Source organism: Diadema antillarum, unplaced genomic scaffold, assembly GCF_040938485.1.
Source record: "Diadema antillarum isolate AM-2024a unplaced genomic scaffold, OU_Dant_1.0 scf00000085, whole genome shotgun sequence".
Taxonomy (NCBI): Eukaryota; Metazoa; Echinodermata; class Echinoidea; order Diadematoida; family Diadematidae; genus Diadema; species Diadema antillarum.
The window spans coordinates 533,660-560,000 of NW_027270974.1; the positions used below are offsets into that span (position 1 = coordinate 533,660).

The 26,341-nt window shown below is 38.0% G+C and overlaps 1 protein-coding gene across 1 annotated transcript in view; it reads right to left on the minus strand.

The window, feature by feature from the left end:
* LOC139717900 (uncharacterized) overlaps positions 1-17,135 on the minus strand; it is a 59,775-nt gene extending 42,640 nt beyond the window's left edge. Inside the window, exons 1-4 of the mRNA XM_071629386.1 lie at positions 16,551-17,135; positions 6,518-6,636; positions 4,636-4,748; positions 3,650-3,862 (exon numbers count right to left, since the gene is read on the minus strand). Coding sequence (XP_071485487.1) covers positions 3,650-3,862; positions 4,636-4,748; positions 6,518-6,636; positions 16,551-16,760 — 655 coding nt within the window. The 5' untranslated portion in view covers positions 16,761-17,135. The remainder of the gene's footprint in view (positions 1-3,649; positions 3,863-4,635; positions 4,749-6,517; positions 6,637-16,550) is intronic.
* Positions 17,136-26,341: the final 9,206 nt, after the last annotated feature.

Genomic DNA, 26,341 nt, shown 5'->3' on the forward strand with positions numbered 1-26,341 from the left:
ACCCTTTAATGTAGGGCAGGGTGAAGAATTGGATTGTCTGTGGAGAGCACTTTGTAGAAAATGTTTAGGAAAACATTAAGTTTTCTCTATCTCTGTCTTCATCTGTCTGTCTATCTTTCTCTCTCCTCCTCCCTCTCCATCTATCAACCTATTTATTTATTTATCTATCTATCTATTATTTATATATTTATTCATTTATTCATCTATCTATCTGTCTATTTATCTATCTATTTCTCTATCTACATACATGTATCTATCTATCTGTATCTTATCTATCAATCTATGATCTATCTATCTATTTATCTATCTATTCATCTATGATCTATCTATTTATACATCTCTCTATCTTTCTATCTATGATCTATCTATCTATCTCATCTATCAATCGATCTATCTATGATTCATCTATCTATTTCTCTCTCTCTCTCTTCTCCTTGAAATATAGCTTTATGGGGAACAGAGCTGTTTCAGGGATTTGAGACAACAAGGGTGAATTACATGACCCTATAACTACTCAAATACATTCACCATGCTACTTGCATTCATGAATCTCGAAGATCTACACAAACAGGCTGTGAATACCAGCTGTCTGTTTAGCAATGAACTGTGAAAGCTGAATACACAAGGCATGAAGAACAAGCAGAATAGTCAGTCTACTGATTACTTATGAAATATTGATCTGACTTAATAGCACTTTGTAATGCTAAATACCCAAGTGGTTCTGAAAAAGTCTCCTTTTCTTTGTAAGGCACAATGTGCCTGGTTGATACCATTTGCCGACTATTGCTAACATCACCTGGGACGAACCACAAGGGGTCGGCATCATTCGCCCATTTCCTTGTGTGGGTGGGTAGGTGGACCAATTTATCAGGTTAGCACCCTGCTCTTTGTGATGAATGAATGAAGTGGGATCTTTTACATGCGAGACTTGTGACTTTCTCACACTATGGACCTCCATGTTATGTCCTATCTGAGAGACAGAATGTTTTTGCTTACTAGAGGAAATGACACGATGACACAAAACATTGCTCAGTTAGACTCAATGGCAGATGTGCTACAGACTGAGCAACATCAGAGCCCTTCACTCAGATAGGGTAAAACACAAAGACTGCAAGATGAGCTGTATATCTGAATCAACACTGGAAATATCCATATCATCATTTCAATATACTAAAACTGAATTCTGTTGAATTGTGTCAAACCTTAACTACCATATTTGAAAGCTATTGGACTTCAAGTACTTTGAATATTGTACACATCAGACACAGATTTTAACAATTACAAAAAAACAGCTTTCTGTCTCCCATGTGAGCGCGTGTGTGTGTGTGTGTGTGTGTGTGTGTGTGTGTGTGTGTGTGTGTGAGTGTGTGTGTGTGTGTGTGTGTGTGTGTGTGTGTGTGTCGAATTCAAAATGTCAGCACCTTTGTCATTGTAAGGAAATTACATGATATACTCAATAGGTCAACAGACTAAACATCTGAACTCTCCCACAATTACCCCCGCTAAGATACTACAAAAGAAAAGAAAATTGTTCCACTCACAACAGGAGGTAAGAAATGGTGGCCCATTACTTCCCTCCTTTTCTGACAAAACAACAAAAATATCTGAACAGTAAACAGCTTCATGTTTTATTCTATTTTGGGATCCTTTTCTGTTGCTCCTCGAAGAAAGGAAAATCAGAGATAAATGGTATCAAGGATATCTCTTGCACTGAGAAAGTGGGTTTATTGTCAGTAAAAGGGTCTTAAATCTCACATCCCCAAAGGCACTTAGCTACAATTCTCTCCAACAATACTGGTAATTATACCTCACTGCATTCACAAAGGTCGGGGTATTACTGAATTGACTTGGATGTGTACCAAAATCCTGAGAATTTTGCTTTATGCTTCTGAAGCTGGCTCACAGCCAAGAGAAAAAGCTGTACTTATAATTCAGTAATTTACAGTTGTGAGTAAATGTCAACAAAGAATAAAGGATGATTAGGAAAACACAAACTGAAATCTCATTCTTAATCTTTGAAGAAACAATTTTAATATCAACAAAGTAGGGATTATTTCTTTGAAGGCTTGGTAATTATACGTTGTTCCATGCTAATTTTGTTTAACACAGTACACTGTATGTGTACCAAGCCTTCATGCACAAATTAAGGCCGTTTGCTGGTTGTTGTTTTTTTCCGTAAGTAGCAAAATTTAAACTAAGTCAAATGGAATAAATCAATGTTGTACTAAACAATGGGTAATTAGGTAGGCTGTTGGAAATGGAGGGGACTTATGAAGAGCTAAACTTGTATATAACTGCAGTGCCCTCAGACACACACACAAAAAGAAATCCAACAAATATCTGAGCAAATTACAAAATCATGTAGAGTTACACCTCACAATCACAAGACCATAACAGGAAAGAAATTAGGCCCAAAGCACCAAATCCTCTTTTCTAGTAGGTATGTTAGGATTACTCTTTATAAGGAACAAGCTTTGTGGAGCATTGAATGAAGATGTTATCAGGTCCGTTGTCCTTTAATGGCCGTTAAATTCATCGACCTTGGGTGAGCGATACTTGCAAACAATTGGTTTGAAATCTATTCACAACAAGTTTATCTTGCCCTGCATCTTGGGACTGTGTCAAATTCTGATCAAAGGAGTTCAATAAGTTCTTCAAATCAAGCCTTCAGCAGTAATTGTGCATGCACACGTGTTTGAGTGTGCGTGTGTGTGTGTGTGTGTGTGTGTGTGTGTGTGTGTGTGTGTTAGGGGATGGAAGTTGGGTACAAGGGTTGCACAGACGTAAACTACTTTACAGACAAGAGATCTTGTGGGTCAAGAACTCGTACTTGAGTGTGATGCAAACTTCTGGGGAAGAAGGGTGATTGCTTTTCGGTTACGGTACCAACAATGTCAGAGATGAGACTTTCAGGTCTTAAACCTGTCAAAGTTTGATTTCAATTCACTTCTTAATTTCTAGGGAGTTCTCCAACCCCACCCCAAAGACCTGTTGTTACCACACACAAGTGCAAACCTGGCTAGAACTCATAATCTTCATCCAAAGCATGTATCATGTACCTATCAAACTTGACTCAACTTGTCCTGGATCTCCATAATGTCTATTTTTTTTCTTTTTCAAAATAAATCTGTTTACTTTTTTTTTCTAAGGGTATAGCCCACATCCCATTCCAAAAACAAAAAAAAAATAGACAAATTTACAAACAGATTTCTAAAAAAATAATAATAATAACAATAATAATAATAAAAGGTTCCAAAATGAAATCAAATGTGCCACTGTGGAATAATTAATGAACGACTTTTGTTCTTTAACTGCGGCACTGATATAAACGACACAAACTTGGCAACTTTGGGCCATGCAGTTCTGGAATAATTTTGACACTCCATAAAATTAATCACTACTGGGACCCTGCAAAATGGATCTGAAGGTTTAACAGGAAACTACAATTTTTCATCATCATTTCGTTCTGATTGTCCCAGCAAGTAGGGGCCTACACTTAGAATTTTAAAGCCCTTGTAAGTCAGAGCTACATGTATATATATGAAAGTTTGAGTTAAGAAGCAACAATATATTTAAACAATTTAAGAAAACACAACTTGCTGCCACAATATGACAGATCTGATCTTTGTAATCAAATACCGATACTGACCTGTTGGTACGTCCACCATCCGCGCTCGATCTACACACAGGTCAGCGAGGAGAGACATCATGTGTCGGCGTGCGCGCCGTGTCAGCTCCCCCCATCTGCTCAGGAACCACACGTGATCCGCACCTTCGGCACACGTGCCATCACTATCCAGCAGGTTACAGCTGTACACCAAGGCATGGTCAACGTAATCCGTGTAAATGACCCAGTAATCCTCTGAAAAAAAAAAAGAGAGTTGGATGACAGCACATGTTCTTAAACAGAATATACTGTATAATTGGCTAAAACAAACTAAACAACAAATTGACGATATTGCATTTGTTGCATGATAAACATCTCGGTTTAAATTTTGAAATCTACTTAACAGTGAAGCTTAACTTAGTTCAAATCATTGAGTGGCAAGTTTTTAATAATTGATCTGGTACTTTATTGTACATGTACTTACAGGTTTCACAGCTTGTAGACAAATCTAACATGTACCTGAATGGGTGGTGTAATTGCATGTTACACACGGAAACATCACTGAACTTTTTCTTTCACATACTAGGATAATGGAAGCAAATCTTTATTTTATTAGATCTACGTACAGTACCTGCTATTACTGACAAAAACAACAAATTAATGAGGCCAGACCATTTGACAATTTGACAGGCCATCCATTCATAAACTTAACATTAATGCATGGGCACAGAGATCTTCCTCTACTGGCTCTAAATTTGATTAAACCTGTTGCGTTGTCTCTGAAAACTGGATGGACTTTCTATACCCATGAATACACGGCACAAGCAGTCTACTACAGCAGGGTTGAGGGTCAAAAAAATTATAAGGCTTCTTAGAATTGCCCTCATGTAGTTGAGCCTCAAGCTTTGTTTGGTCTTACGTCTTTCATTTTCAGATCACCTTTACAACATATATGCTTGCAAAAAAAAATTGAGTCAGTAATCTTTGGGTGATGGTCAATCTTAACTGCTCCGTAATCGTCATCTGACCTGGCAAGACATCAACTCCTCGAGGCTGCAAAAGGAGCTTGGAAGAGATGGCAGATCCTTCCGGAACGAAGGCATCTGCTTCAAACTGCACACTGCTCTCGCAGCCATCTTGCCTGTAACAACACAAGAAGATATCGAGCCACATAAATGTCAGCTTGTGTAGCTTTGTCACATAATGCATCAACTTATTTTGTCATGGAATATGCATTACTGTGACAATGATGCACTTTTCAAGCTACAATTTTACAAGGAATAGTTATGGCTGTGCAACAGCAATGAAAGTACGTGGGACTGTGAAACAACTACGGTCGGTTTTGTGCAAACTAACCCGGGTAATGTCTAAATTAAGTTGTTATTAGTTAACAGAACTCTTTGAAAATGCGAAAAAACTTATGCCCTTATGCTTACGTCAGTGTAAAAACAGTAAACACGCAGAGTACAAGCGTATGGCCTACATTGACTGCCCTTCATTCAGTCTTCGTTACAGCGAGCAGCTGGCACTTGGCAGGCGATCGACGGTTGACTGGTCCGAGGCAAAGGCGAGGCCAGGCGCTCCTAGCATAGCGCGGCTGCGCCAGCGTGCGCGAAAGGGAGCTCTTCCTCACAACGAAAGTTTTAGAGAATTTTTTTTTTTGTTTTGTTTTGTTTTTGTGACGTTAGCCTCTCTCTCAAGAGTCGGATATCATGGAAAATAAAAGGTTGACATTTCGCAGTTCAACCTTCGAAACGGACGAAGATTTCTTCGCGCAAGGTAGGCCTACGTTAATAGACCCAGTCCATGTCATATTCTTTTCTATTTGATCGTTTGCGTCTTTTGAAGAAGCACAAGCTCCAACTATTAAAATATGGATATTTGGGCCCATAATTTTTTTAAAAGACTGACGTCACATGACTATTGCAGATGTTCATCGTATTTGTCACCGGATTTGGCATCCATACTGCCTATGTTGTCGTTATGACGCTATCTAGATAATGCAAGTTGATTGCTAGTATGATACCAAATCTCTGTCAGGAACATCAGTGTAGGCCTACAAAATGCTGCTATATCATGGCCGCTGAGGCAAGGTGGTGTGAAGCGGGCGGAGCACAGAACTTGAAGTGATACTGGTACCCAATGGTGTGAGCGGACGCCCAGGAGAGCTTAGAGGCGTGTGATTGGACGAAAGTTTTGTTTAATAGCCTCTGCACGAGCCGCTCGGTCGTTGTGGTTGCCAATGATGTTCAAAGTGTACTTTACAGTGTGTGCACTAGTCATATTCGGAACCGACCCAATCGAGCCAGACATAAGTTGTTAGATTGGGATAAGCCTTATGATAGTTTTTAGTGCATTTTTTTTCATGAGCTTAAAACTTAAATCCCTTTTTTTTTCAAGGTTGTTTTTCTTCCATTTTGATACTCGATTATTGCATTGCCATTTACACTTGTTTTGGTTTGTTAACTGTTCTTGTTGCTGCAGTTCTTGTGGGGCTATCACGCTCCTGGGGAAATGGCTGGTAATGGACTAATTTCTACAGTGAACATTATCATTAATAGTGATTGAATGACGCAAAGAAAATCTGATCATTTAAAACGAATTACTCTGCATGGGTATATCACCGATGTATTGGGATTCATAATAGTTGCTCGTAACGAACAAACCACTCGGGCAGTCTTACAATTTCACCCCCAAAACTTTATCATTGCACGATTTCTCGCCTTGAACGACCATTTTTTTTTCTAATTTGATGCATCTTAACGGATGCTAGACAAAAAAACACCATCAAAACATAGCAATCAAGATTGATGTCTAAGTTTGAGTCACGCACGCGCGAAATTAATGATACAGCTAGGTGTATCAGTCAAATCAAAACTCATTCATCAAATGAGTCGAAAAATAACTAACGAGATTCGTTGTGTAGTCATTCCTAGAGAGCCATCCTCGTTGAGGGCGTAGTGCGACCTGCGATGAAACGGAGCGCCAGAAGCTTCGGCATGAGCCACAGTGAACCAGGTCCCTTCGTACTGGGGAAAAAAAAATCAGACAAAAAACAAATGCTGAAGATTTATCTCTTTCGTATTCTACGCATAGAAAATGGAAATGACATAGCGTTTGTACTTAAGCCAAAACAGAAATATAGATTTTCCAAAGACGAGTTATTATCAGCTAGAACTATGATTCTTAAGACAGAAAGAACCCATGGTCAAATGCAGTTACTTGAAGCTAGTTTAATGATTGAGTTAAAAATGACAATGAATAAATCGAAAGCATCCGATTGATAACCCTTTCTGCATCACAGACTTTGAACAGAGTGCATAATTATGCTATGTGGCAGCGTTTCTGTCTCACTCTGTACTTGTATAACACACAAGGGGTTAAAAACGTTCCAAAGAATGCATGCACTGAGAGTGTACTATGCTTCCGACTAACGTTTCCTAAGAACGTTGACACAGGTGCTTACTGTAGTCACAGAAAAGATAACACCATTATGCTACAACCAACTTCCGGTTTTCCTGCAGAGCGCGTGCCTAGCGACAATTTCCATATGGTGCCCCCTCGTATAAACAGGTACATTCCTAATCTGACTGTAGCTATTTAGATACTGCTAAACTTAAAAAAAAAGAATTATTTCAATCCTAGTTTTCCTTAGGTTATCGGTGAAAAATGACGTATGTATACGTCAAATGCAAGACAGGTATAACTACACCAACACTGCTTGGTAAGGATCACGGTTTCGACAGACCAAACCAGACACTCTATAATATAATTTTTCAACTTAAAGCTCTGGGCTAAAAAACAGAGAATTTTTAGTTCGAACCTCACAGTGTCGTATAAAAGGGTACATTAAAATGCCGGATCTACATTTAAAAAAAAAACACCGGAAGAGACTATTCTGATTCTAGAAAAAGAAGCCATATTACGATAGAATCGAGACAGGTCCTAGACTCATTTCTTATCCCTCGGCTGTTTTGATGAAAATCCTGCAAGAATAAAATTATGAAATATTGGTCCAACAAGTTAATAACTTGTAATAATGGTCAAGACAAAAGTATTCGAATCTCGTGTCGACTCCACATTAAAGAGAACCACACATCACGTCATGAAACACGTCATTTTTGTCTTGTTCTTGTGTTAAAACTGCATGTCTTGAACACCAATGTCAGAGTATACCTCTCAAACTTGCCGTTGGTTTGGGCACCCCTCCCCCCCCCCAAGTCCAAGTCCATACCACAGCGAGTAATTCCAAGATCTTCTATGGCCGAACTCTGAGCTTTATAGCCTACTCAGTAGTCTGTTTTGCACTATCAGCTTCTATTTCATTTATACTAAACCAAACAGTAGATTAAACCAAACAGATATCTATTCATGCACAAGGTCTGAACAACAGTGATAGTTCGTTAGCGTTATCGAACGACATTGAACGGAGGGTCTGCAATAAAGCCATAACTTTTTAGACTGTACTCAATGTAATATGACACAGAAAAAAAAGGAAATTCTTCTTTGAGCTAGCTTTCAACAGTGCACCTCAAACATTGTCACACGAGTCAATACAAATAATTCTTTCTTTTTTTCTGACGTAGATTTCAGTCAGGAACATCAAACATTGCCAAAGAAAGTTTGCGTTGTCTGGCATTCACGGAAAAGGAATAAAGAATAAAAATCAGACACAAAAATGTGGGTCCGTCGAGTAAACACAGTCTGTTTTCCGTCCTGATTTGTATTATTTGGGTACTTTTCCCCCATTCGGATCCAGGGTCTGAAAGGACCTCGCGAAAAGCAATTATATAGAAAATATGTTTTGCCTTAGGTGCTGGGAAGTGTTTTTCTTGAGGGGGCGGGGCGGGCGGGGGACTTCTCGTTCCGGTGTCATGATATTATTAGCACACAATCTCCTGCTTCTGACGACATGGTGGTTTCAAATGAAGTTTTATCGCAAACCGTGTTAAATCCATTCTTGTTAAGTGGAGATATTTGTGATTAAAGCTGCTGAAAAAATACAGAAAATAATAGAAAATACACGATACTTTATATTATAACTTCTAGAATATTTCTTGTTATGTTACAAGTGAGGTATTACCGGAAGGGTTTAATTTTGCTCTATCTGATGATGGACTTACTTTGAAATGTTTAAAAAGGCGCTCAGCTCATTTTGCAATAAAACTCCTCAAGTGGACATACTGTACATAAGGAGATCACGTGATGGAGTGCTCTTTATGCTTTCAATTGATATTTATTTCCTTCATTCCAACAAAAAGAACAAGAACAACAACAACAACAGCAGCAACAAGATACAAGATACAAAGCATACAGTTCATAACTATTTTTTATCATTTTGTAAGAATACATAATAGTGATAAGGATCATAAAGTATATCATAAACACTGCGTGCAATTACGTGAAATAACAAGAATAGCAATGCATACTTTGAAAGACTGACAAAAAAGTAGATATATAACAGTGGAAATAGTCGTCCACTGACAAGCAAAGCTTGTGGGACGTGGATTACTTTAACTCGTGGATACTCAATTATCATCGAAAAAAAATGTTCATATACAGCAGGTAGCAAAAACGTCATAATGATAAACAACAGCTATTAAAAAAATACAATTCACACATTAACACACTGTCATCAAACAACCTACACACACATACACACACACACTCACTCACACACACACACACACACACACACACACACACACACACATATATATATATATATATATATATATATATATATATATATATATATATATATATATAGTTGCATTAATGCTGCATTCCTCGGTAAATTATATTTCCATAATCATTTCTGTCGTCTTAGATAAATGAAGGGTAATTTTCATCGAAAAGCGGGGAAAACTTCATTGATATAAAGCGTAAAACATTATTTATGATAACGGCAGTTTCACATTGTGTGCACACACAATATATCGATCACTCAATCACAATCGGTCATGCACTAAACTGATCGGGCAATGAAAACTTTGCCCCATTTTTGCCGATTGTTCAACGTGCAAAAAGAAAGCTACTAAAAATAATGTTCTTACCTATATTTTACTCACTTCAAACCAATTCTCAGTAACAGTAATTATTGCCATACATAATCCATTTGTAGTTTCTTGTCGTTTATTTTCATAGATCTACAATATTACTGAAGGTAGGTTAAAATGAAATTGTTGCACTTTACAACTGACTATTCTTAGTGAGCATGAACTCAAACCATAAACAAAACAACTTGTTAAAGCAGTGATGTAGGAGTGTATACATACTGTTAACGGTTAAGACATGATAAGCTGACATAAAAGTATATCAACTCATTTGATTGCGAGTTAATCTTTCTGGTTGATTTAAATCATTAACAAATCTGTATAGATTTTCACTCACAATGTGCAACATTAGTCACTTTAAAATCACACCCGTTTGTATTTTGTGTGAGTGACTTTGAGTATGTGAGTGCGTGTGTTTGCTTTGGTGTTACCAAATTTCTTTTCTTTTCTTTTCTTTTCTTTTTTTTTTTTTACTCTCCTGTTACTCTCACATTAATGACTGTACATATAAAAATATATAAAAAATATAATAAATGTAACATTTGTGTAGTGTCTAGGCAGTCTCAATAAGAGGGCCACAACGCTCTACTTTTGAGGATTAAAAGGGGAGGGGGATTCCGACCGTCGCTATTTCGTTTATTGTGTCTTTTAAACGTATTTACCAATCGTATTACCCGTCTCCGCTTTGCAAAATTTAATACGGAGGGTAAAGAAAGTTATTTGGGAATCATTAAAAGTCTCGTCCGCTAAACACAAATGAACAGTAGGCATGCTATATATGCACGCACCAACTTTTGGAGAGCTCAGAAAAATTACTTTTAACCAAGGACATCGTTATTTGCGTGAACGGACCCGGAGTAAAAGCTGAGCATACATTTCCGAGCTTTAAAACACGTGCACACACCATCAAATGAGAGAAGGAAAGTTGCACGTGTATATGCCACGTCGAAAAAAAACGCCTTTCCTATAATGTAGAGCTTTATATCTTCGTTCGTTTAAAAATTTATGAGACCTCATTTGTCTTCACGCATGCACACATCCTAACGTAACGTTGATAAATGCCTTAATGACGAATTATTTGCGGACAAAATACTCCTACATTAACTCAATCATTGTACTCTACTATTTCCTGGTCACTGATTCCGCCACACAAAGCTGCTTCCTTTTCAAATCTTCGACCAAACTACCCTGAATTCAAAAGATCATTATAATGCTTATATCAAGCTGGGAAATGCGTTCACAGATGATACAGCCTTTCAAAATTTCAAACAAAACTTCCTAAATTCAAGCAATTTATCATACCCCAGCTTTTCCTGGGAAATAAGTTTACACGGAATGCTTCCCATTCAAGAAGCCAACAAGTGTTACATCATGTTCGGAGGTCAACGGGATAAAGCTGAACAAAAACTAGCAGAATCTACAAAATTGTTGATGATGTACTTCAGAGTAATTTACCTAATGATTATATAGTACTCGGCTTCCTGTGATTTGAGTTTCTACGACTTCATGACGCTGTATCTCCTTTATGTGCAGTGACCCGAACCCGTACAAATCTAATCTTTGTATACCATATACTATATAGCCAGTCTCACATGGGTGATTATCATACCACCCTTTCGTTGAACTGGAAACGATTTTCATGAAACCCCAGCGTCCTTCGGGCTATTGTTCCCATTCTGCTTTGTCTAATCGAGGACACGGGGCTGAAAGATTCGACGGACACTTATCCAATCTTTTTTTTTTCTAATGAGAGCTTGACCGCTTCATACGAAGAACAAATAGACAAAAGGACACAACGTCCACTTTAGGTCTTTCGCCAGCAGAATGCACTGTGTGGTCAATACACAGAAACGTTTCTTTGCAGTATTGCCTGGGGAGATATTGAATCTAATTTAAAAAAAAATGAAGGGGTACAACCAGAGCAGTAAGGGTTTCTTTATATACAATTAGACCGAAACAAATATGAAAGTTATTGAATTTTAAAGTTTCTCATACTGTTGATATTTTCAAGGATACTGATATTTCGGTCAGGCCCATTAGATATCTATGATGTGAACCAGATATAGGAAAGGAGATAATCTTTAAAAAAAAAATCGTACAAGGGCAATGAGACTGCGCCAAATACATTCCAAAATGATATTATGCGTATACATATATATATATATATATATATGTATGTATATATATATATATATATATATATATATATATATATATATATATGTGTGTGTGTGTGTGTGTGTGTTAAGTTAAAACATATGGATATATTCATTCACGTGGCTTTTATATGATGATTTTATGTCTTTGCATCTCCCATATCATGTCCAGAAATTCATTTACATAATATGCATCAAAATAAATTTGGGAGAACTATAAAATATACTTAGACATACGTGGAGAACGGAGACGATCTTAAGCGATAGAAATCTCAGAGATGCACCAGCCAATGAACAATAATGAATGAGAGGATGAAATCAATTATCAAATATATCCAGAGTACTTGCACGTAAAGGAACCAGCGACCTCGCAGTAGTATTATGATCCAAAACTTCATATACATGGAGGAATAATTAACAACGTGAATATCTTGAAATATCATAAAGAGATGACGAGAAGGGGGAGTTGTGTGATATCATTTCCTTTCATTCCCAGTCATAGATTTTTTCAGCTATTCTTGTTTCACTGAAGTTTTCACGGTCGTCTCCCGAAGGAATTCAGGCCCCTCGATGGCTTTGATACAGATATCCCTTTTCGGAGTAGCGAAACCTGTCATGCATGGCGGTGACCAGAAAAAGGGCCTTTTGAAACTGGATAGTGTCAATTTTGGCTCAGGGCCAAAAACTTTGCAATTTAGAGTTCACCAACGCCTTACCTGAGCAGAGATAATCGACAGATCAAGATGCGTGGCAACGGTTAAAGGTTCGTTAATCAAAAAAAAAAGTCGTTTCCAGAGTTCGTTATTCGAAGGTTTGTTAATCCAAAAACGAAATATAATTCCGAAGGTTCGATAATGCGCACTTTCTATTTTCGAAACAACGAACCTTTTTTCATTTTCGAATTAACGAACCTTCGGAATAACCAACCTCCGGAAAAACGTCATAATTTATCAGATTAACAAACCCTATTACATTTTCGGAATAACGAACATCTTGGTCTAGGGAATTTGAGTGTTTAGAAATAACAAACTTTATTGAATTTTTGGATCAATGAAACTTCGGATTAATGAGCATGACCCGAAGTAACAACGAGAAAATATCGCGCTTGAGATCTTGATATGCCATATAATGTAATCTGTAAGTTCGTGATTATCATTGTTCATTCATTCATTTTGTTGAATTTTCAACAAATTATATTTGTAGCATACATCTACACATCAAACAATGCTTTAAAAATGAAAACCCTTTTAATAGAGAGTGAACTTTACACGATTATATAAGGTTGCAGAATGCACTTAAGTGAATAGTCTACATAATCCCGATAATGCTATATTCATTATGTGAAAAATCCGATAAATTTCAGTGCATAGACCTGGAGAATGACTACGTGTGTGCGACCGTTTGTGTGTATATATGTGTGTGTGTCTTTAAGGGAATGTCACTATATTAGATGAAATAAAAACAGCAGAGATATGCCATTTTCATATATTCGGCGAAAGGCCTTAACCAAGGAACGACTTCATTGACGCAGAATATAATGTGCCACAGCGCGTCACAACGCGCCGTAACTTGGATCAATGCTTTATAAGATGTCCATGAATGTGGACATTTTTACGTGTGTGTCAGATGATTTTGCTGAAATAATTCTTTCCACAATACGCTCCTATCATTGTTCAGTCATTTATTTTAGGCGCGACCATGGTAGCCAGAGTAGTAAAGCTTTATTACTTTTATCTGTTTGCAAAGGCACATAACGATAATGTTTACCTTTGGCTATGTATCTATGTATCTATCACGTGTGGGGGAGGCACCTTACATGTATTGCTTTCTAGCATTACTCCCCATTTCAAGCATTTCCACATAGTTTTAATATTCTGCAAAGTTGTACATTTCTTTTATCATATATTGTGATGTAATTTGTGCATTCAATTTCTGTAAAATATTTATATGTTACTTCTGGGAATGGAAAAATAGAAATGAAAGATGAATGAATGAATGAATGAATGAATGAACAAGTGAACGAACGAATGAATGAATGAATAAATGAATGAATGAATGAATGAGCAAATGAACGAATGAACGAATGAATGAATGAATGAATGAATGAATGAATGAATGAATGAATGAATGAATGAATGAACGCACTTGAAGAGAATTAGGAAGAAAACGACGAAGAAAAACCACACTGTTTACAATGATTGGCATTTGGAAAGGACACGTTCTGAGAGACCACTTCTTTATCAAACACGCCTTCAGAGAAGCTGTACATTTTCAACTAAAAATGACAACATGGCTTCTTTCTCGTAAGTGGCACTAGCTATATGTTCAAAGCATGCCTCTCAGTTGGCCTTTTTTTGACCGTTTGGCACTGTGTGTTGACCTTCGATTTTTCTTTTGTTTGTATCTCATAAGATGGTTTTTAAAAAGTATAATGGAGCCTGGATACGTCAACAGATATGCAGTAGCATATCATTTGCAAAATACGCTTCGTTCAAGCGTATGGTTATACAATGTGCCTGGTTGATACCGTTTGCCGACTATTGCTAGTCACCTGGGGTGAACCACACGGGGTCGGCTTCATGCGCCCGTTTTCTTGTGTGGGTGGGTATGCAAAATACGCTGATAACGGTTCATCGGGGTCGTTGTGGCACAGTAGTTAAGACCAGTGGTTATCAGTCAGAAGGTCTCCGGTTCAAGTCCTCTGGCGGCACTGGTTTTATGCCCCTAGGCAAGGCTCTCTATATTCTTTGTCGAGTCCTTCGAAGAGCAAGAGACTCGCTGAATGGATCATTTCATCTTTCCCTTCATAAAATATTCCGTCCATTGCAGCTCACTCATAGACATTCATTATTTGTATACTATACACTCCTTATTGTTCTAACTTGTAGTCCCTTTACACTAGTGAAAACTGTCTACGAACTAGAAACGGAGTTCAAACCGTCTTCTATATACCCACTCGTGTGGTTAATTGTTGATTATAATCTATAAACAATAGTGAAGGGCCCAATATCCGCTGAAAAGCATGAAACAGATGAGAGATTGGATGCATAGATTATCAAATATAGGAAGAGAAAGATAGAAGGAAGGGCATAGGGAGAAGGAGGGAGCGACATCATGACACAGAAGAGTTACAGGAAGAAGGACGTAAATAATGTTACATCAGAAAACGTGAAGTCACGATACAAAACAAGGCCATCGTGACCATGCACTTCCCTCCTCTCTCGTGTTTTGCGGGCAAAGTTGAGGGAGCGGTCAAGGGTACAAATCGTGCAACAATGCCTACAACTTCGACCGAGAGGGGAAATCGAAATAATCGTGTATGCCTGCAAAATCGTAGTGTTCGGCATAGTCGGTGTTCGGCGGCTAGACTTAAAAAGTCAGTCAGTAAGTATCCATGTAGGAGACCTACATATAAAAACGTGTTGCCTTGCTTTACAGTCATTAGATGTCTAGACGGAGGTGTAAACTGTAGTAGGCAATACATTACTGTGGAGTGCATCCATCTATCAATATTTTGAATGAACAAACTAATGGTAACGTAGTGCAGCGTCAGGTCATACCGAAAGAATTATCATTAATGAGCGGACAAAGTTTAACGATTATTTTGTGACCATTCACTTTGTGTTATCTTGGCTGTTATCTTAATTCTAGTATGTGCAATGTATGTACGAACAAAGTGAAGTGCTGTAATACAAAATGATGTTTTAACTCTTTGAGCGCCACGTTTATTTTCTGTCCTTAGGTTTGTGTGTGGAAAGTGTGCACATTTTATTCACTGGTACAGAAAGGGTTAAATAGCCTGTTGGGCATCCTCCCGCATCGCCCCAACTTTGTAACATCCTTTCTGTTCTGCCAACAAACGTCCAAAGAGCTCACATCTTACTGACGACAAGTGTTTGGATTCCATTTCTTCATTCTGAGAGATAAACATTGTTTCAAAAGGCATTCCGGAGCATTCAGGGCCCCTTGCATGAAAATAAGTTTACAATCAATGGTAACTCAGTGGTAACTCTGCAAAAGATAGCAACACTATTCCTTAATCAATCAAAGCCAATAAATTGCCGAGGGTTACCACTAATTGCAGAGTTACCATTAATTGTAAAGTTACCGTAGTTTTATGCAGTGGGGCTACTACACCACGTGACTTTGGGTTAGAACCACGTCACAAAAAATTTGGCCGTCTGTGATAACTTCTTCACATCGATCATAGAATATAGGCACATGGACTCATGTGATATTATTATTGTTCGCTTACATTTGATGCTTTCCTTCTGAAAAAAAGGGGAGGATGAAAAAAAAGTCATGTTAACTAAGAACGTGTTTTTTCATAGCTGTCGATAACTCTCTATTGGTGATTGCGGAATATGATTATGACTTCCAAAACTTCAGTTTTAGTTCGCAGTCTGTGAAAGTTATTTATACTTTGTAATCATAGGGACGAAATACTCATTAGACAGAATATTTGAGGTTTCAAGTAAAAGAGTTCCGAAAAAAAAGTTGTCCATCATTGTATCTATCTACCTTACATTATTTACTGACTTTTCTACATATAGCTTGACATAAAGTACCGTCCAACGTATCTCCTTTCGCTGATCTTTCTTTCAATCTATCAATATCAACCATCTATCTATCGCTCTATCTATCTATTTATCCATCCATCCATCTATCTATTTATCTATCTTTCCATCTATCCACCTTTATTATTTTGTTATCTTTTAGAACACTGTTTACCTGCAAGAGGCTGAAGTCCGGATGTGTTACAATATCGGCCACAACACAGCTACTAGGATGCATTCTGATCCCTTTTCCCGGTCCGTGCCCGACACCATTGCCCTCGCCGTGACGGGACCCATGCGCGGCCGCCTCGCCTTCGCTCACGTGCACGAGCCCGATCTCCAGAGCGACGACCAGTAAAAACAAGTGCTTCATCTTGTTCGACATCGGCAAAATTTGCCTTCTGTCAATCGACCACTGTGTGAATGTATTGCAAGTCTTCCTTGTACCGAGCAAAGGTCGCTGCTCAATCGAAAATCTTGTCGAGGTGATCAACTTTACCAAGAATCGGATCCGTGCGTCAGCGCAAGCAGGACACCATCAGACTATTGTTTTAGTACTTAAGTTTTTACGTCCAGACGGCTTGTACGGCCGTCATACCACTTCACTTCTTATGCCCAGAAATTCAGGACACACTTACGTCATTGGAGCAAATTGTTTAATGTTCACAAGCAAGCCTTGTCTTCACAAAGGGTTAAACGCTTGTCTCAGGCTTAGCACGTCCACCAAAGAGCGAGAACATTATATTCCCGACAAGACTGGCCCGTTCTTTTATTGTGAGCTCCGGGCTCTGTCGCGAGCGTGTCCCAGTGGTCCGAGGGTAAAGTCTATTGTTCAAACGATTTGCGGTACAGTTTACTCAGGACCCATTTCACATATTAAAGTTATTATCCCCATCAAAGGATTAGTACGGTAATTGGGTGTGAGATAGAGGCCAGCGGAAATGATGTGCCATACTCAATGAGTAAGGATATATTTTGCGTTACGACAAGCCCTACTATGGGTGCATAGTATATTCAGCCACATGTAGATCAATAAATGAATGAATAATAGGTAACCCCACGCAAATAAAAGGAGCTTTATTTTTTCCAGGTACGACCTATGCTGGCGTTGAATTTCAATGCCCTTCAGCGTTATCAGGTTATTAACTTCCATGAACTCTACTAGGAAATCTGTTTTACGTTTGTTCATTCGTGTGTGTGTGTGGGGGGGGGGGGGGGGGGAGCAGGGGTTGTCTGCGTTCGTGCCTGCGCTCCGACTCGAATGTGGATTTAATGTGTGGCTCAGAACAACGGCGCACTATAAGGAGTAATATTTAGCCGAACGAAGTTTTTTAACATGGCCGTACAGATGTATCGTACGAGTGGATTAGAACTAGGCTTGGATGTTTGCTTTGAATGCATCTCTTACGTTTGTGGAAGTCATTGAATGTACAACTATACACCTCAAGTCAGAAAATTAAAGATCACTGAGATTCTGTGATTCACTTTCTTTCCCCTTTGAAATAAGAAGGGAAGAAAAGAAAAGAAAAGAACAAAGTCGAATTTGCGTTGTTTTCAGAAAAAATGCTATCCTATGATTGTCTACGTTCGACCTTAACAGTTTTTTTCTCATCATCTTATAACAACCTTATCAAATACAATGTATATACTACGAAAGTAAATCCAGAAATATTTAATGCAGACGTCGTATGGCTAGATGTAAACTTTATCACTCTTTAAGCGCTCTTCAGCCCATGCTAACACACATATGCACACACATTCAAGCAAAAAAAAGAAAAGAAATACAAGTGAATTTACAAGGACTGCATAATAATCTTTAATTCATTTTTGAAACTTTTTACATTTTATGAAATGTAATCATCTAAAAAAAAATAATTATATATCATATCGCATAGGTCGAAGTATCACGTAAATCTTTGCTCTCTGAGATAATGAAGTTTCCCATACGGTTTAAACACGGGCAGAAAAGGTGCTCTATGCAGCGGGTAGATCCAGTCTCTTTAATGGACTTTAAGTCACATGTACTTCGACCACCTCAAGAGGGCAGCATTTACATGTGATTCTCTTAAACCATTAAAGCTATTGAGATTGAGAAGACACGAGATAAGTAGATTGGTGGCGAGGTAAGACACAATAGAAGGAAACACAGTGTTTAATCATGGTTGTTCCCTCGTTGTGCACACCCTAGGTTTTGTTACATCCGCCAAGGAGATTATGCTTTTGCGGGTGTTTTATTTCTTTTTAGAGTCAGATGGTATACTCCTCATTATCAGAGAGTGGAAAATGTAAAAGATTAATGTATATTTTTTATTTAATCTCCCCTCTCTTCCTCCATCATTCTACCAAGAAGGTGATTTAGCAATGATGCTATTTGTAGATAGGAAGGTATCATTGTTGATAGATTGTAATAAATTGCCCAGGATATGATATAAAATGAATATTTTCACGTAGAAAACAATATAGCCAAGCGATGACTTCAGCGTGTCAGCTAATCTCCATGTAGGTTTTCAATGCACCTGGTCAATACACTGACATCAAGTCGTTAAAAATAATATTTTGTCTCCGTACATCTAATTCAGTCCGTGAGGAGGTCACTCTCCATAGTCGATTATGATCACATCCATCGGTGACGCCCTCATCTTTCCATTCTCAGAATAATCTATCTGCATAAAAAATGTATCTGGTAGACTTACACACACACATACACATACTAATACACAGACACAGACACAGACACAGACACACACACACACACACACACACACACACACACACACACACACACACACACACACACACACACACACACACACACACATATATATATATATATATATATATATATATATATATATATATATATTTATTTATATACTGCAATATATTGCTGAATACGTATTCTTCGATTTGTAAAACCACTTTATCCGCAACCATAGATTTAAGTGTGCATCCATGCTTGTTTTTGACTGACTTCATGTGGCGAATCTAAAATTTTTGTTTGCTAAGTAAATGGATACGGCTAAACCGTGTGGTCGGTCTAGAGAGCGACTGAGATGCAGAGCCATCTACATACACAGAGTTTGGCCAACTCGGGTTTCAGCGGTCGCGACATGGCATGTAAGTTACGGTTCGTTATTCTGAACTTTCGTTCACCCAAAAATAAAATTAGGTTCGTTAATTCAAAAGTGAAATTAGGTTCGCTATTCCGAAGGTTCGGTAATCCGAAAATGAAAACAGATTTGATATTCCGAAAATGAAATACTAGTAAGCACCGTTATTCCGAAGGTTCGTTAAATTGAAAATGAAAGAAGGTTCGTTATTTCGAAGGTTCGGTCATCCGAAAACGAAATAAGGCTCGTACTGCCAAAGGTTCGTGTCAAGTACGCACCTTTTCATTTCGGATTAACGAACCTTCGGATTAACGAACATCACCAGGGCACGGCGTGTATTCTCTTTGTTACATGTACATGTTTGCCCGACAAAGGAAGTCATGCCACCATAGTGCTTTCTATTACAGCAGAGTTTGATAGCTAGACTCTGTATAGATAGCACTGATGGGCTGCAGCACTGATGGGATACATACTGCCCTCTCTCGACAGTCATTTGAATATGTCAGGGGCATTGCACAAAACTATCAAAAGGGGATTGTGCAATGCCAGTGTATATTGACTTGTATCAATTTATAATACCCTGATTATCACTTATGTTGACAAAAGAATATCTAAATATGTGCCATATATTCTATACTATTTTAATAATATTTCTTTTCAGATTACGTGGACATGCCCACACACACACACACACAAACACCTTCCATACCACTTAAATAGCCGCGGTCATACTGGCAAAAGATCGAGATCTGGAAGATCGCGATCTTTATGCCAGTGTGACCGCGGCTAATATGACCTCATCTGTCAATCACGGCAAAAATACTTAAATTCAATCAGCAAAAGACATTGGTATGCACCTTTCCCTAGATTAAGCATACGAGTAACTTGCGTGTTTTCCTGCAGTATCTTTTGTTTTATGATGAATATTGTTAGCAACATGGAAACATGCAAGTTAGTGCTCGGTCTAGGGAAAGGTGTATAGTAGTATTCCAATGTCTTTCGTTTATCAAAATCATTAGTACTTTAGCAATAATTGACAGAATGATCATTGATGTCATTGACGGAATCTCGGTTTGGAAAGTTAGGGTTTTTTTTTATGTGTGGGCGTATCCACGTAGGCCTATAGTCTGAAGAAAAATTCTAGCACATTATCGTTAAATAATTAATGCCACATTTTGAACACGTAAGTGATGTTGAGGGCGTCATGAATTAAAACGTCAACATGCATTTGCACTGCTTATAGTCCCTTTTGAAGATTTGACATTCGAGCATTTTGGAATTTAAATAATGATAGAAATCAAGTTTAAGAAAACGCAATGCGACGCAGGCTTTAAATGACTTTGTACAAACGAAACGAGTATTTACTTCTTAAGACTCGACATTGACAAAAATTAAAATACATTCAAAAATAATGCCTGAGCATTAAATGATATCTACATGGTAAATAAACCGTCCTTATTGCTGACCGCATTGTGCAGGTAATTGGTGACAAACAGACGTGAACGGCGAACATTACAAATATCATGACTTGTAAGCAATTATATCATAAATGTGGTGCCCGTGTGACACAAAATAGTCGTAACGTTCTACGAGTTACTAAACTCCATTGGTATATAAAAATGAGACTGATCCATGCATCAACTATCTAACAGACAACATTGTATTTTCTACAATCTACAGTTTTAATTTCCACCGAAATTATGGGGGGAAAGCAGAAGCAGAAGAAGAAGAAGAAGAAGAAGAAGAAGAAGGAGAAGAAGAAGAAGAAGAAGAAGAAGAAGAAGAAGAAGGAGAAGAAGAAGCATGAACCAAACAGTCAAGAGAAGAACATGACATAAATGTGACCCTAAACTTAAAATGATTTGTTGACGTTCATTGCGTGGCTACACTCCGACACATTTAACCATGATCTCTTTAAAAGCCGTCTCAAATCACTGGCAACATGAAAAGACCCTTTCCTTATTTACCACACATAGACCGATTAAAAAACAAAAACAATAGACACATCACGGAACACGAACTAGCTATCGATTCTTTGTGGGTAAGGAATCACCGATATGCCATCATAATACTGTTTTGACTATGTGAAATTCCAAGGGGGAATGATCTTGATGATATACAATAATATTGTAATTTGATAGAATGGCTCATAAAATATTGCCCTCTCAGGAGATGTGGGTGAAATAAGAAATCAGTTTCGACTAAGTCGTCAACAAAAGCGGCACAAACACAGATCATTTCTTTTTTTTTTTAAATAGACACTACCTCTAACCACGCAATTTCAGTTTTAAAATCAAAAGCGAAAATGCAGCGGTTTTAGTACTCCACGACACAAGCAAATACATAAAACGTACGAATAACATAACAAAACTGAAAAAAGAAAAGAAAATCAGAACCTTTGCTCCTCAATATTCGAAGAAATGTGCTAGCATTATGAAACAATTCCTGCACTAATGATTGGAGTTTTACGAGTAAATATGTTTCTTTATTTACTTATCATGCTTATTGAAGAAAATGTGCGTATAAAACAATTACAAGTTACAGCTTATCTGCTAATCATGGGATAGAGTAATATCCATTAGCTGATATTGATATGATCAGAATGATGACGAATTCAAGATGGAATTTACAATAATAATAATAATAATGATTTTTAATAATAATCATAGTTATACCAATTAGAGAAGCAGAATTTCCTACCCGAACAAAAAACAGCTTATGATAATCATGCAGATGACACTGCCGCTAAATGACGCCTCTTCAGCTACTAACAAGTTTGCGGGTTCTTGTACAATGCCGATTCTAATTTGAAAAGAAATATCTTCCTAACACTACTCCTTGAAGCGTGACATAGCTAGCACCCGTACTGTACACTCGTAATTGCTTGATATTTCATGTGGAAACGATCATTGTTGAAAAAAAAATCATTTCGTATAAAATTTTCACTAGGAATTCCAAACGTTTGGCTATCTACACTTTGCACTGCGTTTCAGACAGCACCATTTTGCTGAGTGATATGAAGAAATACTAACATCTATTGGGACAAAATATTTGAGTTTACTGACCCATCCTAGTCCAATAAGCCATTGAAAAAAAGAAGGGGTCATGTACCGGGTAACCAGTCAAATACGTTGTATTTACATGCATCGTTTTGTAAGTTAAAGTATAAAGGGACTATAGGCACCACTCGCCATACTGTTAGAAACTATATAAAGATTCTGATATAAAAATGAGTTTGATGAAAAAAAAAAGGAAATTTCCTTCACCCGTTTGATTGTCATGTTCTATGATAAGACAAGACGAAATTGCTTCTGTATATTTGTTATGCGTAAAGAGTAATTGTTTGTTATGCATTAAACGGTGTAAGACACAGCTTTAGGCGTCAAACTGTCCCGAAATTGCGCAAAGATGGACGCGCGGTACATGAAGGCATTTTCAAATTCGGCTCTGACAGTCTGATCGTATATACGCTTCATGTCAATCGCGAGGGAACCTTAAGCCATCGTCTGACCGCCGATGGAGTTTCTCAGGCTCCGGCAGCAATTTCTTGATCGGCGGTAAAATCTTTGGCAGACCAAAATAATCATAGTCCGAAGATCATGCAAAAGTTCGTTTTATAATATTTGCTTCGGCTCTTGATTTCCTTTTCACCAAGTTTTGGGCTAACTTCGTGCGAAATTGAAATTTATATAAACGTATGGCAATTTTGTGTTAATTTCGGGACAGTTTTGACTCCATCCTGAGGAATGGTTTAGGTGAACATTTTGGTAGCGAAAGAAGTAATGCACTGGTGGGGCGTATATCGCTGGCTTGTCCTTAAACACATAAGAATTTCCGTCTCTAAGTACAACAATGCGATGACAATTGGATGAGGCAAAATTTGGTCACTTTGGAATATATCAATATGTGTACAGGTTTGATATTGCACTATTCATCGCATACAAGCTTCCATCAATGTGTCATTTCATAAAAGATGTTGTGACAGCAATTCTTGCAAAAATAGCAACTTCTTGTAGCAACAGCCAATCAGGAAGTGGGATTCTTGTCATTGTAGCAAGAGTGGCTACCACAGATATTTGGTTGAAATGAATGTTATGGAGCTCAGATCTGCATCTACCTCAAAGCTCTGATGCATGCTAATGGTATATGCGTTGACCGTGTCCATTCATCCATTGTTGTCTCAACTGGGAAAAGTGCAACTTGCCCTTTATGAAGCGGAACTATAGTCCCATCTCGAGTGAAAATAATCAATAATTATGTGAGCTGTCGCTCTGACCGTGGTTTCGTGCCCATTGCAGTTTAGGAATAGAAAACATTCAGCACGCTTTCTCTAATCATCTATAGTTGTTTTCTTTTTGTTTTTGTTGTTTTTGCGAGGGTTTGGGTGGGAAATATACCACTTGAAAAGAGCAATGCGTTTCATCATCTACTAACGATTATTCATCAAATTAGTCTACGTTGTGTCCACATCACCAATCCTAGTACACCTTCAGATCAATTGCGATATCTAGCCTAAACGGACACCCCTCTTCACCTAGGAAAGAAGGCTAAGACCGGGAGAATACGCTACGATGCAGATATCAATTTTTAAGTATCACTCACAGAAACTACGATGATCAAGTAACAGTAGGCCTACTACATGAATCTCATACAGTGCACTCCCGTTATAGCGAAATTCCGGTTGCAACGAAGTAAAAATTATCCGCTCTTTATAGTTTTTTTTTTATAGTTTACTTGTTCGATTATAACGAAATTTCGATATAACGAAAGAAGAAAGCCGGTCCGGCGGAATTCGTTATAACGGGAGTCCACTGTTGTATGATTGCATGTATGGTAAACAACAAAACAAAGAAGCAAAGACGTGCGAAATATTAATCTCCAAACCAAGGCTCTCGCTCAGACAGAAATGTGCACTTTTTTTAAAACTCTGTGATCATGCTTTTTGGGTTTTTTTTTTTACAACGAAACTAAAATAACAACACAAAACATGATGAGAAGTTGGTTCCCACTTGAAAGGCATCGGATAGTAGGACCCATAGTTACGAGACAGAGAGTGAAATTTAAAAAAAAAATGCACATTACGTCTGGAACTCAGTTTATATCTATCCCGCGTCCCGTCAGCTATCCATACCCTGCAAGACTCAGTATTCGTGATTCAAAATGCATCGTCAATGGTTGTTCCGGTTCATGACCGCACGTATCGTTAATTGTTGTTTCCTATGTCTTATTTTTGCAACGTTTGCAATGGTTTGCATAAAAAGTTAGTTGGCAGCCTCGTGAGCTTCATGGAAGATCGGCGAAGCTTTTCTTTGGCGGCGGTCCCTTGGGCTTCTCCTGTTCTTTCTTCTTCTCCTCGAACATCATAATTCTGCAGAACAAAACACAGGGAGACAGTAAACAGGGAGAGAAAAAGAACCGGTGAAACATTGAATATGTGCCTCACAAGGGAATAACCACATTCCCTTGAGATGTCTAGCGTCTGGCTATGCTTCCATCACGCTTACTGGTAGAAATGAATCGCCGAGGATACGAACCACTTCACTAGCTACCAACAGGCTGATTAAGTCTATTCCCGATGAAGATACAAACTAACATTGTCTTGATGCTCGCCGAACTACAGAACATTCCGATACGCACACACACATGCAAGCACATACAAGTTATCATACACAAATACAGACACAGACATAAACTGCATGACGTGAGCGCAATTTTTGTGACGTCATATCCCCCACATAGGCTGCTCTAGTGTTCGCTTTGTTCGTTTGCAACAAATAAACAGGATTCTCGGTTGATGAACTACTGTCTTTGACCTAGTAGAAGAAAAGTTCAATCCCCCACCTCCTTTCCGACTTAACCTGAGTTTTCACTGCTGTTCTATATCTCCATTGATGACGACTTAAAATCAGAGTAGGCATTGCTTTAAACGAGAAGGTGATACATAATCAAAACGTATTATGATCGTACGAGTGGATTAGAACTATGCTTGGATGCTTGCTTCAATTGCATCTCTTTCGTTTGTGGAAGTCATTGAATGTATAACTATACACCTCAAGTCAGAAAATTAAAGATCACTGAGATTCTGTGATTCACTTTCTCTCCCCTTGAAATAAGAAGGGAACAGAAGAAAAAAAAGTCGAATTTGCGTTGTTTTCTAGAAAAAATGCTCTCATATGATTGTCTATGTTCGACCTTTAAAAAATGCATATTATCTAAATAACAGGGTTTTTTTTCCTCATCGTCTTATAACAGCCTTAACCAATACAATGTACTACGAAAGTAAATCCAGAAATATTTGATGCAGATGTCGTATGTCTAGATGTAAACTTTATCACTCTTTAACAGCTGTTCACCCCATGCTCACACACACATGCACACACATTCAAGATAATAAAGCTTCCCATTTATTATACACGGGCAGAATAGGTGCCCCAAGCAGCGGGTGGATCCAATCTCTTTTATGGACTTTAAGTCACATGTACTTCGACCACTTCAAGAGGGCAGCATTTACATGTGATTCTCTTAAACCATTAAAGCTATTGAGATTGAGAAGCCACGAGATAAGTACACTGTAAATTGGTGGCGAGGTAACACGGAGAAGAAGAAGCAAAGAGTAAAATCATCGTTGTGCCCTCTTTGTGCACACCCTGCGCTTTGTTACCTCCGCAAAGGAGATTATTTTTGAGGGCTTTTGATTTCGTTTTAGAATCAGATGATATCTCCTCATTTACAGAGAGTGAAACATATAAAAGATTAATATAGATTTTTCTTTAATCTCCCCTCTCTTCCTCAATTATTCTACCAAGAAGGTGATTTTAATTAGCAATCATGCTGTTTGTAGATAGGAAAGTGTAAT